The sequence below is a fragment of the Sander lucioperca genome, chromosome 13 (assembly GCF_008315115.2).
Source record: "Sander lucioperca isolate FBNREF2018 chromosome 13, SLUC_FBN_1.2, whole genome shotgun sequence".
Classification (NCBI taxonomy): Eukaryota; Metazoa; Chordata; class Actinopteri; order Perciformes; family Percidae; genus Sander; species Sander lucioperca.
Genome location: NC_050185.1, coordinates 18,274,412 through 18,292,866, shown reverse-complemented (window position 1 = coordinate 18,292,866; position 18,455 = coordinate 18,274,412). Strand labels below are relative to the sequence as shown.

Genomic DNA, 18,455 nt, shown 5'->3' with positions numbered 1-18,455 from the left:
TTCCTTCCATATTTAGCTTCGGACGTCTTCGGTGACGTCTTTTAAAGTGATACACACAGCTTTAGTATAAAGTGCCTCGCTCGCGCTTCACGCCTAGAAGCTTCGGCATTGTGTTTTGTCAGTATTCAACATCCACTCAGCTAAAACATTGCCACTGACAAAACCACTACAGACATCCATCGGCGACAAACATGGCTAACACGGAGGTAAGGTTAACGTGTAGCTTGAGGAAACCCGACCACCGGCATCCATGTGTTTTTGTTGTTTTAGTACCCAGCTGGACGCTAAAGCAAGCTGTCAAACGGGGATCACACTTCTAAAATTGTAAACAAATCTAACGGTCAATACTGTTTTATGTCTGCTAATTGTGTTATAGCTAACGTTAATGTAAACACATTATTGCCCCTTTGTCTCTGCTGCCCATTAGGGAAGTAAACTTTGGGGAGGTCGTTTCGTGGGAGACAATGATCCTATCATGGAGAAGTTCAACGCATCCATCGCTTATGACCAGAGGATGTGGGATGCTGACATACGGGGGAGCAAGGCTTACGTGAAAGCTCTGGAGAAGGCAAAGCTGGTCACCACGGATGAGATGACCCAGATTTTACAAGGGCTGGATCAGGTGAAAACACACACACACACACACACACACACACACACACACACACACACACACACACACACACACACACACACACACCTTTTGTAATGGAACGGATGCACACACACACAGCTGCACTCATGGGAAATAGACTTTATAGGTTCATCACATCATAAGTCCAAGCTGACATGTTTCTGGAAACGATTTGCATGTTAGTGTGAGAGAACTGTGGTCAGAAAGTTAATATTAACTTTCTGACCACAGTTCTCTCCCACTAACATGCAAGGAAATACACTCCTGCTGCATTGTGGGTATGTGTATCACTATTTGCCCTTTAGTGTAGATGTAGGTTAATAGATGACAGCTGAAAATGTGCCAAGGCGCAGAATTCCTCTCTGTATTATGCTGAGTTTGTGGTGAACAATACTATCATCATGTGACAGATGTCAGCTGCCAAACAGCTTCAGCAAGTTTTTTCACTCACACAGGTTTCAGGGTGCCCTACCATGATGTTTTGCTTTGGCAATGCAAATTACATTAGGCAACCAATAGAGAAACACATAGGATGTTGATAATTTGATGTAAAAACTAATGCTCATGCTGGCTAGAATTCAGTTGCTCCATATGATACGTATTTAAACTATAATGAAATGTGTATACTATTTAATAGTAGCTGGCAAAGCAGATCTATTTCATTGTGTGTGTATGTGCATTTAGCCTATTTGGTGATACAGTCCTTTTATATCCTCCAGATTTTTGAAGAGTGGTCCAAAAATGTTTTTGTGATTAAACCTGGAGATGAAGACATTCACACTGCCAATGAGCGCAGGCTAAAGGTGAGGTAGAGCTTGTTTGTCCTTACTGTTCTTAATGTTACTTTCTTACTTAGCGGAAGTGAGTTACATTGTATTTAACATAATAATATATTACATTAATTCACTCAACTTTGTTCATGGTTACGAATAAGTCTGGTGATACTCTATATTTTTGTTATTATCAACAAATTCCATGAAAAGGCCGAAGCCATCAATGACCTGATCCTACTAACGAGAATTGTCTGTGTAGCCAAAGCCTGATATAACTTATTTCTCTGTGACATAGACATGACCTTGTCCAAAACCTCTTAAAAACACACTATTATTATTAACTAATAACATATACACCATCCTGCTGCTAACACCAAATGTGTGTTATTTGACTGCTAAAAATAGTCCCCAACATATGCACTATTCACTCCTGTTTGAGTTACGTTAAAGAAATTACTTTTAAAAAGTGTCACAGACAAAGTATTTTGAGAGATGGACTAACATAGTTGCTTTTGCTTTTTTATGTGATTTGTCGACATTGCCAATAATGAAAAAAACCAACAATACAATGCCAGCTTTGTCTTTTAAGACATCACATGGACCATTTAGGAAACAATGGACCAGGAAATCATGGATCATTTTAGTATTTTCATCCCTTTAGTTTTGGGCTATAAATGTATTGTTTTACTGTTTGGTGATGGATGTGATAAGCCATGCTGTAGTCCTTTTACCGCCTTGTTTTTCAGGAGCTGATTGGTACACCTGCAGGGAAGCTGCACACTGGCAGGAGCAGGAACGACCAGGTTTGTCTTTACAGTATTAAAACTGTAGTGACTGAATTGCTATTTAAGGACTAGCTGTTAAAGTGTTACGACACTGTGCTGTGTGCGTTTGTGTTGACCAGGTCGTGACTGACATGAGGCTGTGGCTGCGAGATGCCATCTCGACCCTGACGGACAATGCTCTACAGCTGATGTCTACCATGGTGGAGCGGGCAGCAGCGTAAGACAGATACACACTGGTACACAAAAACACACACTTGTTACTGTGTCATATTTTTTTTTCTAAAGGTCCTTCTGTCACCTCTTTCTGAACTCAGAGAAATTGACGTCCTGTTTCCTGGTTACACCCACATGCAGAGAGCTCAGCCAATCAGATGGAGCCATTGGATTCTAAGGTGACCTTTTTATGAAGGGAAACCTACAGTGCACGTGTCCTACATTTTTTTTATATTAGATAATGTGTTGTTCATGTCAGTCTCGTGTTTCTCTTTCCCTGCTCGCTGGTTGAACCAACCCTCAGCCATGCTGTTGCTCTGAGCAGAGATGTGGACCGGCTTCAGGAAATCAAGAAAAGAGTTAGTGTTTTACCTCTCGGCAGGTACGCTGTGAACACACACTCAAGGTCTGACACAGATTTCCCCCTCACAGACGTGACCAGTTAAAAATAATGATTCTTGTCGTTTTCAGTGGTGCCATCGCTGGAACACCATTTGACATCGACAGAGAGCAGCTGCGGAAAGGTCGGGCTAAAAAAAATTACCAAATTAACACTGCGTGTTGTTTATTTATGAAAACATAATTTTTAAAACTGAAACTACAATTTCTCCACATCTGGATCTGTACTGTAGATTTGGAATTTGATGGCATCAGTCTTAACAGCATGGATGCCACTGGCCAAAGGGACTTTGTTGGTACGTAAACATGTCAGTCAGCTGCCATACAATCAAATGAAAAGCATTTTTCTGTGTTCTTTAATTTTTTTTTATGTTTGTATGTGTGTTTCTTTAGCGGAGTTCTTGTTCTGGGCTTCGTTGTGTTTGACCCATCTCAGTAAGATGGCCGAGGACCTGATGCTGTACAGCACTAAAGAGTTCTCTTTCATCACACTTTCCGACGCCTACAGGTCAGTTTGTGTTTTATTACCTGAAATTACAGTTTGCACAGGCTCTTAAGACTGCACAACTTAAGATTAAAATCGTTGTTTAGTGGTGTTTGTACAAAGCTCCATATGTGCATATATAGTAAATTTATATTTCAAAATGTCTGGGTTCATTTTAAAAGTAAGTGATGGATCGGATACTGTACTTGATAAAAATTGTACATCTGGTCATTTTAACAAAAATAAATGGTTAGCATTTAACAACTACAGCTCCCACGAGTCTAAGGGCTGCTGTCAAAACCGCATGTTACATACTGTATGTTGTCAAAGGGAATTGAAAACATTAATAAATTACTGCCACTGAAGTTGTCTACCTCAGCTGTCAGTCTAGCCTCGTGAAGTTCATTTTAAATCTTAGAACTGGTGACTGTAAGCCTAGTCATATTAGTTAGTTATTGTGTGTGTGTGTGTGTGTGTGTGTGTGTAGCACAGGCAGCAGTCTGATGCCCCAGAAGAAGAATGCTGACAGTCTGGAGCTGATCAGGAGTAAAGCAGGTCGTGTCTTTGGCAGAGTAAGACCTCAGACTAAAGAAACACTTTTCTTAAATCATCTTTTTATCTGTTCTTTGAAGGGCCCACTTTGCCAGTTAATGTTGTTTTGAGAACACGCACTACATAATGTGGGAAAAACTATTGATGCCGAGATGGCTCTTTATTATGTCTTTGTAAAATAAAATGGGGAAACCTGGGTATAATTGCAGCAACAAAATGAAAGCACTGCAATAAGTGCAAGTGAAGACCACATTTCCCATAAACTCTGTTGTGTCATGTTGCAACAGTGTTCCTTATTTGCTCCAAAGTTTTCTTTTTTACTGATTAGAAGAGGATTGCCTTTACTGCAGACTTTTTACTCCTTCCTCCACCGGCTAGAAGCTTTCTTCTAGAAAACCAGCACCTTCATGTTCCATAAAGCTATCACTAGTTTTTTTTCTGGCAGATTTAAACCTGGCAACCCACAGTGCAAAAGTCAGGTGTTACTATTCAGAGCAGCACATTCAGACTTGCTGTGCTTTGGCACACTTTAGTGCTTTTTTTTTACTTTGTATGACTCGTTGCAGTTTTGTTGTCAAACTCAAGTTCTGACTTTGTATTTCAGTGTGCAGGGTTCATGATGACTCTGAAGGGCCTGCCCAGCACCTACAACAAAGACCTGCAGGTATGGAAGTGTGTCTTTGTGTGCTTTGTCTTCATTTGGAGAAGATATTTCCTCTCTAACTTGTTTGTCATACTGTCTTTGTCTTCCTTCTTCAGGAGGATAAGGAGGCAATGTTTGACTGCTATGATACTGTTCACGCTGTGCTGCAGGTGGCAACTGGAGTCATGTCGACTCTCGAGGTCAGAGATTTAAGTCGGTGTTAATTATGTTGAGACACTGTTTGATCTCATGGGTACAATGTGGCCGTGGATCAAAATTTTAAAAACTTTAAAAAGGTTGTGAGTGACAGCTTCCCTTTATTTTGTATAAAACCTTGATCTCTTTCTTTTTGCTACACCAAAAGAAACGGTACACAATTTGTAACTGTTTCTTGTTCAATCATATTGTTTGAATCATGGAAGCACACAATTTAGAAATCCTACACATACTGTATGTTATAAGGAAGAAAGACAAAATGTCCAATATGTACAGGTTTCCATACACCAATTTCACAGCACTGCACAGAATATTTTCTGATCTTGCTATTAAACATATTTGAAGTTTGTTATGTTTCTCCTGTGCAAAGCAGCATGGGCAATTTATAACAAACTTTAAAAGATAAGAAATACTTTCAAGCCTATCAGAAGACAAAATGGCAATGATTTTGTTTCCTCTGATGTTTCTGCTGTGTTTCAGATTAAGCAGAGTGCGATGACAGCGGCCCTCAGTCCAGACATGTTGGCTACTGACTTGGCCTACTACCTTGTGAGGAAGGGGGTGAGTAGTCATTTTGTCTCTTAACTTATACATGTTGTATATCTGGAACATTTTTTATGTGCTGCTGCTGTCTTGGCCAGGAAACCTTTAGGGCGTTTTCACACATGAAAGTCCGAACCAAGGTCCGGACCAAGGTTCATGTTTTTGTTACATTGTATACATTTGATCCGGTAAGTTTTGGTTTCACACTGCAGTTATGCAAGCGCACAAAAGATCTATACGTGACAAAACTACGTCCTGCCGTCATCACATACGTGAGCTGCGTCTCCAGATACTTATAATTGATTGGTTTGTAGACGGGCTTCCCCGTCCTCTCGTATCCTCTCTCTGTGTTGGAGTTTTTTCAGCTGACTGCTGCTCTCCCATACGGCCGCGGCTCTTTTGGTTTTGTTGTGATGTTGAGAACCAAAGACACTGGAACTTTCTGGAGAATTTATTCAGAGTCAAACGGAAACCTACACTGTACATTTACTACCACTTAACAAATAAACTGCTGATGTATTCTCTGCTCTGATAGCCGACAGCTGTCTGCTCTGAACGCATTCACCGTCACTCTCTCATGTAGCCTACACACTAAGCACCGAGCTATTCCTTAAAGGAGCTTCCCCCGTCTGCCAGAGCTTCTTGTATTTGGTCCGAAAGTCCGAACCATCCAAAAAATGCTTTCTCACTATAAACGAACCGGACCGAGACCACCTCTTTTTATCAGACCAAAATTTGGTCTTTTGATCCGGACTGTGGTCTGTGAGGTTTCACACCTGTAATTTTGGTTCAGATCAAACTGAAAAGTCCGAAAGTCCGGACCAAATGAGGTATGTGTGAAAACGCCCTTAAAGGAGAGATTTTTAATCTCAAGGAGGCTTTTCCTGGTTAAATAAAGTAAAAATAAATTATATTAAATATTTTTTTCCATTCAAATGCAAATTGAAAGAATATTTTCAAAAAGTAATTATAAAGAAATTTGATTAATCAGAAAATAAGTCAGTGTTTGTTTAACCAAATAATGCAATGTGAATATTCTGAAGAGGCTGTATCAACATTACAATAAATCAGGATTTCCAGTAACGCAGTCTGGTACATACTTATCAATTATGGCATTTCTTTTTTTTTTTCTTTTTGTTAAGATTATTTTTTTTGGGCTTTTCCGCCTTTAATGGATAGGACAGCTAGGTGAGAAAGGTGAGAGAGAGAGGGGGAAGACATGCAGGAAATCGTCACAGGTTGGATTCGAACCCTCTGCGTCAAGGCATAAACCTCTATGTTTATGTGCGCCTGCTCTACCCACTGAACCAACCCGGCCACGATGGCATTTCTTTTTGTTCATTAATTTAGCATTCATCACTTCTTCGCTGTATCGACCTGCCAACCGTTCCACAAAGTCAAAACAACGTTTTAGCTATATCAAAGCATTATTTTGAATTTCTGGTGACTCCATTTGACAAGAACCACAGAGAACAAAAAACTGATGGATGAAAAAACACTTTATATGTGGCATAGCTATAATCAAGACAATAGCAAAATGGTTTTACATGTATTTGTGTGTTGCAGATGCCGTTTAGAGAGGCCCATGGGATTTCTGGTAAAGCTGTGTTTGCAGCTGAATCCAAAAATATCGCCCTGAATCAACTCACTGTGGCCGACCTGAGTGCTGTTAGGTGACTGTGCACGCACGCACGCACGCACGCACGCACGCACACACACACACACACACACACACACACACACACACACACACACACACACACACACACACACACACACACACACACACACACACACACACATACACACATACACATCTTTTGTAATGGAACGGATGCTTTTCTCAATTTCCCCTCTTCTTCTCTTCTCTGTATCTGTTCTGTCATTTTAGCCCTCTGTTTGAAAGTGACGTATCCTCAGTATGGGACTACAGGAGCAGTGTGGAGCAGTATAGCGCCCCTGGAGGCACAGCCCAGAGAAGTGTTGCTGCACAGGTGGAACACCTGAGGACCTGGCAAAAGAAACATGCACAGTGACCTTGAAGGATTTTATTTAAAAATGTGACCGATTTGACCGGTCTGGCCAGACTTAATCTGACTCCAATTCTTTGGTCACTATTTTGTGTTCATTTACTTGTAGATCAGAGAAATAAAACTCAATCAAATCAAGACCAGCATTCGTCCAGTTAAAGTTAATAACAAGTTTAGTGAATGATATTGCAGAATACATGTACATGGATCTGATACACAAAGGCAGAGTCTATATCTCCTAACGGACCGAGAGAGTTTCCCCTAGCATCAGGTGCTGCTAAATTAGGATACTGTCTATTTATCCATTTCTGTCCCATCCCTGGTGGTGCCCTCATCAGTTTGGATCCAGTCCAGATCTTCTGGCTCCAGCCGGCTCCTGACTAATTTGTAACCCTGTATAAAAAACATGACCTTGACTTCTCATCCTCAGCTCAGAAGAAACAAGCCGCTATTGTTGGATTTTGAACACCTGTGTTTTAATCTCCTGCAAACTTTAAGGAGTTTTCATGAGAGCCAGGTCATTTCCATACAGTGTCACAAATCCCGCGCTTGCAAAGTGCTGACCATTGTTGCCTCGTTCCCTCCCCTGATCAGAGAGGATCTTTCTCACACTCCCTTTATAATGTCTAATAACTGTCTACCCAGGGAAACAGAGGCACTGAGGTCAGCACCATGAACTCTAAAACCTTTTCTTAACACTTTCACAAAATATATTCTAACAACCTCAACCTATTTTCACCTTAAAACTTGAATCACGTTACTTTTGCAATTTAGATAATAGTGTTTAAATGTCAGATTTAGGTCAAAGAGATTTATAACGTGAAAACCATTTTGCCTATAAAAAATATTTTCTCTTCTTTTTAAGCACACCAGACATGTCAGTTGGTTGGTATGTAACCAAGGGATGTTTCAATTGATCATGTATTGATCACAAGTGTTACAAAAGACTGGACAATAAATAAATGTTACTCAAACAGTGTTTTACAGGCTGATCCATTAACGGACTGATTTGCACCACACAGGCATCTGAGGCAGTTTATCTTCCTGTCTACACCCACACAGACTCAAGATGGTGCTGTTTAATGGCATAGAAAGGCTTGTGTTTTATTTTTTTTACAGCAGAGACAAAAACAGACATGTCATGAAAATGGGTTAACATTTCCTGTCTGCCCAAAGATACTGCTAAGACAAAATAGGTGTGGTGTTCTAGGTAATTTAATACATATTATTACACACATATATAATAGCAATCTAGTCATACAACTCACCTGTTGATGAGTTCCACACAATGTACTAAAACAAAAGGCAAGGCAAGGCGTTTAAGGGTGTTTATACAGAAACTTTCTGTAAAAATGATTTAAGTCTCATTGTTAATAAGGGTTCAAATACATTCACTGTGTTGTCATTTCATTGTTTCTTAATAGTAAATCTGGCAGCACATTCCTCCTCAGTTTTAATTTCATAAATGTTGATAATATAAAAAGCAATGCATTTAGCCCCTAAAGAGTCATATCATAAGCAGGAATAGAGAAGAAGCTGGTATTATGGCAGAGAATAAAAGGTATTAATGTCCATTTAGAACTTATTTTGGTTTTCCTACAAATATACAAGTGTACATACATTTAGGAAATGCCTTAATTGTCTAATCTATGTTCAATTGTGTGAACAACAGTCAAGATAACATTATGCATGACAAGTAAAGAAGAAATAGCAGTTCATGAAAAAGGAAAGTCCCTCAGCTTGTAACTCAGAAAGAAATATAATTATTATTATTGTAAGTCCCTAATTCTATTATTCATCATACTTCTATCTCACTGTAAAAACACACTTAAAGAATAGTAGATTAGAGTTAATGTAAAGCCATATTGTGTATATGCAAAATGTTGACTCAAATACAAAAAAACAAGGAAAGTTGACAAAAAAGGCTTGCTGTAAAAAATCCTACTCCTTTAAACTTTTATGGAGCGTACTATCCAGAGGTGAGCTTGACTTCACTTTGCACAATAACTTATCTCACTGTCACAGCATTTGGTATAAATACAGCAGGCCGTAGTTTATGTGCAAATGTAGTTGACATTTTGTCAAATGAAGAACCATAAACATAATTAACAGTTTGTTGTTTCACTCTAACACGTTATAGTTATCTTTATACATACAGTAGCTTTTGTCACTTAAATCAGATGTTTTTTATGTGTAGAGTCAGTGTATCAGACCCGTTGTCCCGAGCACAGCTGAGAAAACACCGAACCACAAGTGGATTGTACTCGTCAGAGTGGCACTCGCCTTGGACTGATACACAACTCTGCCGTCCAGAGGCTGCGTAGGTCTGAAGATGTCAGTCATGGGCTTTCCCGTCCAGAATCGACACTGCTGAGCTATTGCATACAGCTGAAGTGTAGGGGGAAAAGTGTTTTAGTCAAAAGTTGCAATATAAATAATATTTTTATACTGCAAAGGGACATTAATATGTCTTTCAGTGACTCAAAGGTTACTTTTCCAGGCAATGATCCTTCAGAGTTTCCACTTCCAACGTTGAACTTCTAGCTCTTAAAATCATTATGAGGGACACTTATTAACTAATTCCCAAAAATCAAATCTCAAAAGTTTTTTTTGCATTGGGATATAACATCTCTTTACCAAACATCATTACTTCATGTAGAAGTAATTTAATCAATGATGTAAAAGACTTTCTTTGTATCTGTATTTTATATCAAAATTCAGTTTGAAGGTTCACAGATTTGCTGAGAAAATACTAACAGGAAGACTATTTTTTTTTACCAGTGTTGACCCCAAGGTTCCAATCTATAGTTGCTCACCTGTCGACTGCTGATGGACAGGGTCCTGTGAAACAGTGTCCAGGCGACTGCCTGTTCACATCCTGGAGTTGTCATGGAGCCCACATAGCGGTAGTATCTATGGAGGTCCTTCGCTGACGGGACGATGTCACTAAGTCGAAAGTTTGGGATCACTGTGCTGCTGCCTTAACACCAAAAGAAAGGAGGAGAAGTGTATGGAACAAAAGTAAGTGTAAAGTATAAAAAGAGTTAGTTAAGTTCTTCACATTTAAGTAATCAAACTTATACCATTGTTTTGTACTCGGCCCAAAGCAGCTATCACTGCGTCCAAATAAGGATGATCATCTGATGCTTCCTGTGAGGAAGACACCATTAACATTAAGGCACAAGCCTAACAAGTCTTTTTGAAAAAAATGTATTATTAAAAATGCAGTAATGAAGATGAATAAATCTTAATGAATTACCTCAAACAGGAAGGCCAGCAGAGCTATACCCGCCATATCATGTTCTGCCTCTGCCAGACAGCCGTAAGGCTCCTTGATGTGGACTATATGCAGCTGGAAACCCAGAACACAGCAAAATGAGTTACAGTAATAGTGGAGATAATTTCATACTACAGTGCACTGTGTAACACAAACCTTTGTTAAAACATTTATTGCCCTCTGATTGTAGATTCGTGGGTAAATAAATTAATAAAGGGTAGTATGCAATTTCCTCTCCTGATTGGAAGGTCTGGCTGATACTGTAGATATAAATATAATTGCCATGCTCATTTAAATCACATAAATTATGACCATATATACTGCCCCCACATAAAGAGAGGCATGCAAACCGCGTAACTCTGTTAGTCCTACTTATGTGATTTAAAGAAATATACAAACAAAAGCTTGAACCAATGTTGGCCCCCAATGGACACTTCTGAAAAAAACTGTCCCATGGGTGAACCTAATTCACCCCTGTGTTGACTAAAAGATACACAGCACTTCCGTAGCAACAAATTATATATTGGCTCCTGTGTGATGTACCTCCATGGGGAACCTCTCTCCGTCAATGGTGTGCTCAGATCCCGGTCTACCATCACCTCCCCAGTGGAAGTGAAACTGGGCGGCTCTGTATTGACCGGGCAGAGCTCCTCCAGTCAGTCGGACTGACTGCGGCAGAGTGAAGTGAGCTACAGGGAACACAAATGTCAAACTTAGAGTATATTAACAAACCACAGGTGTTCAACATCTGGTGGTGGTGGAATGGTCTGGAGGGGAAGAGAATAATAAAGTGGGTTCCTAAATTACCAGAGTGTCCTTTATTTTTCACTGTAATGTTGATTGTGTTGGTGTGACCGATGAATTCGAAGGGTGGCAGGGCGCTGTTGACGTGCACTTTGCTGGTGACAATGTTAATTGGTGATTGGCGTAATCCTCCACAGCTGGGAAACTGAGCTGCCCAGCGGATAGGATCTAAACAACACAAACAACATCAAAGTTGAGGCTTCACTGACTGACACTGATCTTTTGCGCCATACTACTGCAGCCAGAGAGCTGCACAAATAAAGTTGTTCTTACACATAGTAAAGCTCCATAAAACAGAATAATATTCATCAGTTCACCCACTCTATTGTGAAAAGATTGCTACTGCTAATCCCACTAAAAATGAACATAGGCCTGTAGTCGGCTTTCAGTTGTTCTCAGCTTGTTTTGGTGCATTGGAATTGGAAAAACTATGTGAAATTATAAATAAAATATTACATTATCAATCAATCAATAAGCTGCTAAAACGTGATGATGAAGTAATCTGGGTTATTATCTCTGCTTGGGCTTGAGACTTTTTGTGCATCACAAAACTAGAGGGGTGGTGTTTGAAAGAAGCATTTAGGAGACAGGGGGATCTAGGAAAGACACAACCTGAGTTGCATTATGGGTATTGCAGTTTCAGGCATTTTTGGAGCTTCACTTGTACAACGGACCTAAGTCTGGCCCTCGACTGCTTTGATTTTGACCATTCTTTTAAAAAAATATTTCTTGTGAATTAAATTCTCAGTAATTAAATTGCTGGGGTGAATGTTTGAGCTAACAGTTGACTATATTTACACATCCAGCAGACAAAACAACAATAACATTTAGAGTCGTGTATCTGTCCACCTGGTGATGGTTGGTGTATAACTGCCTTAACAGTAAGTCCAATATTCACTCTCCTTTCACCTCTTTTTTTAGTCTCCACCAACTCCTGAGGCAAATTTCTTTTTCTCTAGCTGCTAAATGCTCCACTATGTTCACCAGCTAGTTGCTAACTTTGTCAGATGTTTGGTGCTGAGACGATAGTGTACAGTGGTTTTACCTACAGACACTTTGACAGATCACAAGCTTGTAAAGGATATGTCAAGTGGTTTCTTTCAATTTTGGATTTGTCTCTTAAACACGTGGGAGTCTTTCTATTGGCTCTTACCGCTGCATGTGTCGTCACAGGAGTACTGGCTCTGGTAACACCACTGAGCTAGAGAGAAAGCACAGTTCCAGTTCAGACACAGACAAACAGTATATTGTTTTTCAGGACACGTTTCTCTTGTTCCAAACAACATGGCTTTCTCAAGTTAATAAATGAATATTAATTCTTCTCATTTTCACGCTCCATTAGGCACAGTGTTTTTCTTTTCTCAGTCAGCAATCTTACTGACTGATCTGCTGATGTGGCTGAACTTTGAGAAGTCAGAGTGGGTAAAACACTTTCTCTCTCTCTCTCACACACACACACACACACACACACACACACACACACACACACACACACACACACACACGTGCCAAGATAATTATTAATTCTCACATCACTAATCCTGTCCTTCAGATGCCTTTTGTGTGCTCATCAGTTAAATATAAATTATCTGATAGCACTCATATGAACAAAACATGATAACATGGTCAGCAATGAAAGCAAATGAATGATGTATGACAGTCACAGAACACACTCAGTGACCTCCTCACCAGCTGTTAGGTCCTGATCTCAATGCAGTTTAACTGAAGGTTGCACAAACACTGATAACAGTGACTTTGAACTTGAACATGTAGGGTTAAAAAGAAACCACAATGACTGCTTTAATTTAATGAGTACTTGTGTATCGCTAACTAGCTAGAAAGCGGCTGTAGTGACAATAGGATAAATACACAAAAATACTCATTATTAATGACGTGCTTTGGTGGGGAATTCATTAAAATATATAAATGCAAAACGTAAGCAAAGTCTGCACTAAAAATCCTGTAAATGATGTTATGTCCTGTGTGAAAAGTAAAGGGAACTGAAATCATTAAAAATTAAGAACATTCAAAGTTTGTATCGCTGAAGTTTGCAGAAGAAAATTGGAGAAAAAAAAATATTTTTATAATATTTGCCTCTTGGAACATGTACTGTAAATGTACTGTCAAATCAATGATTACAGTAGAAGCTAAATTACCATTATTGACTTGGCATATCAAAAAAATGGAGAAAAGCCATTATCCTTTATTAATGTCAATGATAACATCTAAACCAAAGACAGTGAGTTGTAGATAAAGATATGCAGACTGATTTTTAATCTTTCAGACAAGTGAGTTGTGCAGAAGTGGCTGTGATTATACTGATTAGATCGCTGGCTCAGAAAACCTTTATCCAACTGCACTGCTGCATTAAATGTGTCCATCCAACAAGTGCTGAAGTCATTTAGTCTTGTGCTGTGGTTGTGTATTGTGTTGCTGATGTGAATGAAGCTCCAGTGTCTGACTTCGCGGTGGGAATGAAAGGTGCTATAGAGAGCCATTTAGCTAATATAGGAACCCAGATTAACCCCGCTGCCTCCCACAATGCCATTCTCTGAAAGGGGACAACAGTTCTCACCAACTGAGAACAATGCACAGGTGAAGGTTGGCTTAACTCCACCTGGCTCATACACCTGTGCCAAACTGAGCAGCATAGAAAAGCCAAACCTGAGACAATCCACTGTAAATACACCAGCTTTAATTTCTGTCCTTTCTTTTCCTTATAATTACATATTTCTAATCAACCTGCATCCTAGAGAAATGCATCGATAAATCAGTGGTTTCCAACATTTTTAGCCTTTAAAGCGAAATCTTGCAAATTGTGACCAAAGTGTCTGCTTTTCATCAAAAGTTACATCGTCTCACTTTAGGACAAAGCAATGTCTAGCTGTAAAGGTTTTTCAAGTGTTAGAAATCAGATTCACAAAGCATCTTAATGAAATGCTGCACATATTATTATTATTATTATTATTATTATTATTATTATTATTATCATTATTATATATTTTAGGTAGCTGCAAACTCTCGAACTTTAATGTTAAGCTGAAATGATATTTTAAGTTAAAACTCCCAAATTAAAATAATGTGTGGGGGCGAGATGTAAACTAGGCCTAGAAAACTGAACCCAAGTATAGCTTTTTAATGCAGTTTCAATTGTCCTAGTACTGTGTGTGTGTGTGTGTGTGTGTGTGTGTGTGCGTGTGTGCATGTGTTTCCTACCTGTGCATTGAGAAAGGAGAGAAAGCAAAGTCGGGAGGTAGACAGAAAAATCCATGATCAGCACAGAGACCAGAAAAGATCCTAACAGACTAATTTCAGCTGCCTTTACATACTGACTCTGAGCTGCATTTGAGGGTGGGAAGGAGACGGTCATGAGTATGACAAAAGGTGTGTGTGTGTGTGTGTGTGTGTGTGTGTGTGTGTGTGTGTGTGTGTGTGTGTGTGTGTGTGTGTGTGTTTGTGTGTGTAACAAAGAGAGAGAGAGAAAAAGTCACTGGGAAAGTTATCAGGTGTGTGAATGAGGAAAGACAGACACCTGGTGGGAAAATCAGATACTGTTATTTTAGTTAGTTTCCTGTGTGTTAAACTTAAATCTGCCTCCTTCATCAGACTAAAAACTGAGTCACAAACCCAGAAATGCAAGTTCAAACCATTTATCAACTGTGCTTACGCACAGATGTGTGTGTAATGAGTAAGAACATTGCAGTGTGGAAGGCAAGGCAAGTGTGGAATTTAACAACGTGTACTTACACTAAGGTATGTAGGTATGTGTATAAATATAAGCAACAGAATCTAGTGGTAGATGAGCGATACTACAAATAAAAAGCATTTAAGAGTGTCACAGTATGCATTAAGCAATCAACATCCACATATTTCCTGTTTCCTTTAATTAGAAAACACTCAATTAGTCATTTTTCTAGTTTTAAACAGACAAGTTGCCTAACTGGTGTCATTTGTGTGGTTGATAATGGGATGTGTTGTTACCATATATGGTCAATTGGAGGCGTTTCTGAATGCAAATGGCCTAATCGTGAACAAGCATGGTGGTTAAGAACAGGTGGGATTTATCAACACTGATTACTTACTGATGTGCGTATGATTGGCTTGCGCACGTTTGATAAATACATATTTTTTTTGTATTTAAGCATTTAATTTCCTTCGTAAGACAGAATTTAGAAACTTTTCTACTCATTGTTGGGTTTTGAATGTGTAGTGCATATGTAGTTAAAGAAAATGTCTGCGTGAGAAGTCTGAGAAATTGCCTTAAATGATGTCATTTGAGTCAACGTCGGTTTGGGCGGAAGACTACAACTTTGAAAATTATTTTTCACGGGGGTGTGTAGAAAGAAGTGAGCTTAGCAGACCTCTGTAGCTCGCTCCTCATCTCTGCTTCAGGCTAGCGGCTCGAGGCTACATTAGCCACTGTCACACTTGAATACAACAGAGAGTTAATGTTATTAGTACCTGTACTTTTCCAACTATGTCAAGTCAAAATGTCTGCTGTGAAAAAAAAGCCTATTTATTCTAATACATACTAATACATAATGAAAAGTAAATAAAAAATAAATAAAATCAAATCACACTCAAAACACAAATGGATACATGTAGAAATATATTTATTTGAATATAATTAATCTAATATAGTAATACATGTATATTTATTTAACTATTAATTACAAATCCCATAAAATGTTAATGGTGTTAAAGAAAACATTTAGGAATTAAAGCTGCAAGCAGCGATGGACGGGCCCTCGCTCCTCTGCGCACGTCGGGGTTACCGGCGTTTGCCGCTCCTAGCAACCGTGTATTTGCGTGGCACTCAGACACTGCAAATCGTCACCAATGAAAAGGGAACTCCCTGCTGAGTTCAATGATACCTCACACAAGACTCTACGTCATACAGTTCATTAGCTGAAACAGGGGGCGTGGCCAAAGTATAGGGGTCGGGCCAAACCTTTACCAATTAAAAAGAAAGTCTCTGCTGAGTTCATTGATACCTCACACAAGACTCTACCTTAAATGGGTCACCATTTACGAAATGGGGGCGTGGCTTAAGCATAGGAGGCGGGCCAAACCTTTACCAATGAATAAGAAAGTCTCTGCTGAGTTCAATGACATCTCACACAAGACTCTACCTTAAACAGTTCAAATGTTATGAAAGGGGGCGTGGTCTGAGTAAGTGGGCGTGGTTATATTATAGGGGCCGGCTCATTATCACATGTAGACCACACATTCTAAGTTTCATGTAAATCGGATGATGTTTGTCATATAAGGTGCATTTCCTGTTGCCAGCGGGGGGCGCTATGACCAAAAGTCAAATATGGCCTGTAGGTGTCCTCAGGCCTGGACCCTTGTCAATCGTGAGAAATTTCGGGCAGATACGACAACGTACACTCAAGTTACAACAACTTCTTTGTTCATCGCTAAACACTCAAAATGGCCGCCACGCCACGCCCACACCGTCTGACGAAAAGTTTTTCTTTTAATAACTTTTCATCTTTAAGGTGTGATACAGACCAAGTTTGAAGTCCATCGGATGAAATCTCTAGGAGGAGTTCGTTAATGTATAGCACCTTGACTTTTAGGCCTACTTCCTGTTGCCACTAGGGGGCGCTATGACTATGACGTAAATATCGGCCTTTATTTGTCCTCAGGGTTGGACTCTTATGAATCCTGAAAAGTTTCGAGCCAATCGGAAAATGTACACTTGAGTTACACCCACTTCCTGTTTCGGCGGCGAAACACACAAAATGGCCGCCCCGCCACAGCCACGCCCTATGACGAAAAGTTTTTCTTTTAACAACTTTTCATCTTTAATGTCTTAAGATGGTACAGACCGAATTTGAAGTTGATCGGATGAAATCTCTAGGAGGAGTTCGTTAAAGTACGACATGTGGAAATGGCCAAAATCGCACTAATTTCGAACTTTGAAATCAAAATGGCGAACTTCCTGTTGGGTTTAGGGTATGGCTCCAATGACGTTTTTTGTACATCTTGATATGTTACATATGTGTACCAAGTTTTGTGAGTCTACGATAAACGCACTGCAGGGGCTCGATTTTTTTTACTTTGTAGGGGGCGCTAGAGAGCCATTATTGGGCCCCTATTCCCGAAACCCTTAAAATACGTAAATTTTCAGCAGACTTGATGCGACCGCTAAATTTGGTGAGTTTTTGAATATGTTAAGTCCCTCAAAAAGCCAATTTACTTGCAGAAAATAATAATTCCTTCAGTTCCAATAGGGCCTTCGCCGCTGTCGGCGCTCGGGCCCTAATTACTGTTGTTTAAAGTAAATTTGTTACAGGCATTTGGTGATTTTTAGGAAAATGAAATAAAAATCCTTCACATGATCCTGTTTGATTCGAACAGATTGTTCTCAAATAAGGAGGACTGAAAAGTCTTGACCAAACACGGAAGTCTCAGAGACAGGACTTGACATGTTGCCCTTATCTCTGTTGTCACACAAAAAAATTACAAACTGGACAGAAATCATCAAGTACCTTCAGGTTGAATGTGAAATGTAATGGACAGTAGGTAACGCCTAAAAAAATAAAAACAGTGTCATTATGCAGAGAACTAACTTCCTTGTTTCGGCCCTTCAGTGAACATTAATTAGTCTGTTAGCAAATGCTGCAAGTATTGTTCATATCACAGTAAAGTCTTACAGTTGTGTTACACATTTTGTTACTTCATTTAAAATCATTCATAGCAGAATCACAGTGTTAAATTGTATGTATTACAGTGTATTTAGTAGGTATTTTATAAGTATGTAAACCTGATTACTGAACTGAACTACTATTTCTAGTCATAGTTCCATTATCTTTATTGTGACTATTATCGCCACTATTCATCACACCCCCAACCGGCACTGTCAGACATCGCCTACCAAGAGCCTGGGTCTGTCCGAGGTTTCTCCCTAAAAAAGGAGTTTTTCCTTGCCACTGTCGCGCTAAATGCTTGCTCTTGGGGGAATTACTGGAATTGTTGGGTCCTTGTAAATTATAGTGTGGTCTAGACCTACTCTATCTGTAAAGTGTCCTGAGATAACTCTTGTTATGATTTGATACTATAAATAAAATTGAATTGAATTGATTACCTGAACGGG

The 18,455-nt window shown here is 39.4% G+C and overlaps 2 protein-coding genes across 2 annotated transcripts; one reads left to right on the top strand and one right to left on the bottom strand.

The window, feature by feature from the left end:
- The first annotated feature begins 1 nt into the window (after position 1).
- On the top strand, positions 2 to 8,251 carry asl (argininosuccinate lyase). The gene is made up of 17 exons (XM_031280633.2): positions 2 to 206; positions 428 to 622; positions 1,354 to 1,437; positions 2,154 to 2,210; positions 2,312 to 2,409; positions 2,507 to 2,584; positions 2,710 to 2,787; positions 2,877 to 2,929; positions 3,038 to 3,100; positions 3,198 to 3,312; positions 3,776 to 3,860; positions 4,445 to 4,504; positions 4,600 to 4,683; positions 5,180 to 5,260; positions 6,809 to 6,915; positions 7,134 to 7,277; positions 7,994 to 8,251. Coding segments are annotated over exons 1-17 (1,398 nt in total). The 5' UTR covers positions 2 to 191; the 3' UTR covers positions 7,995 to 8,251.
- A 434-nt stretch (positions 8,252 to 8,685) lies between these two features.
- On the bottom strand, positions 8,686 to 14,672 carry ca4c (carbonic anhydrase IV c). Its single transcript, XM_031280642.2, has 8 exons — positions 14,570 to 14,672; positions 12,507 to 12,554; positions 11,357 to 11,521; positions 11,093 to 11,238; positions 10,532 to 10,624; positions 10,356 to 10,422; positions 10,089 to 10,252; positions 8,686 to 9,660 (listed from the first exon to the last, which is right to left on the bottom strand). Exons 1-8 carry the CDS (start codon positions 14,622 to 14,624, stop codon positions 9,472 to 9,474), a joined length of 927 nt encoding a protein of 308 aa, XP_031136502.1. The 5' UTR covers positions 14,625 to 14,672; the 3' UTR covers positions 8,686 to 9,471.
- Between the last annotated feature and the right edge of the window lie 3,783 nt (positions 14,673 to 18,455).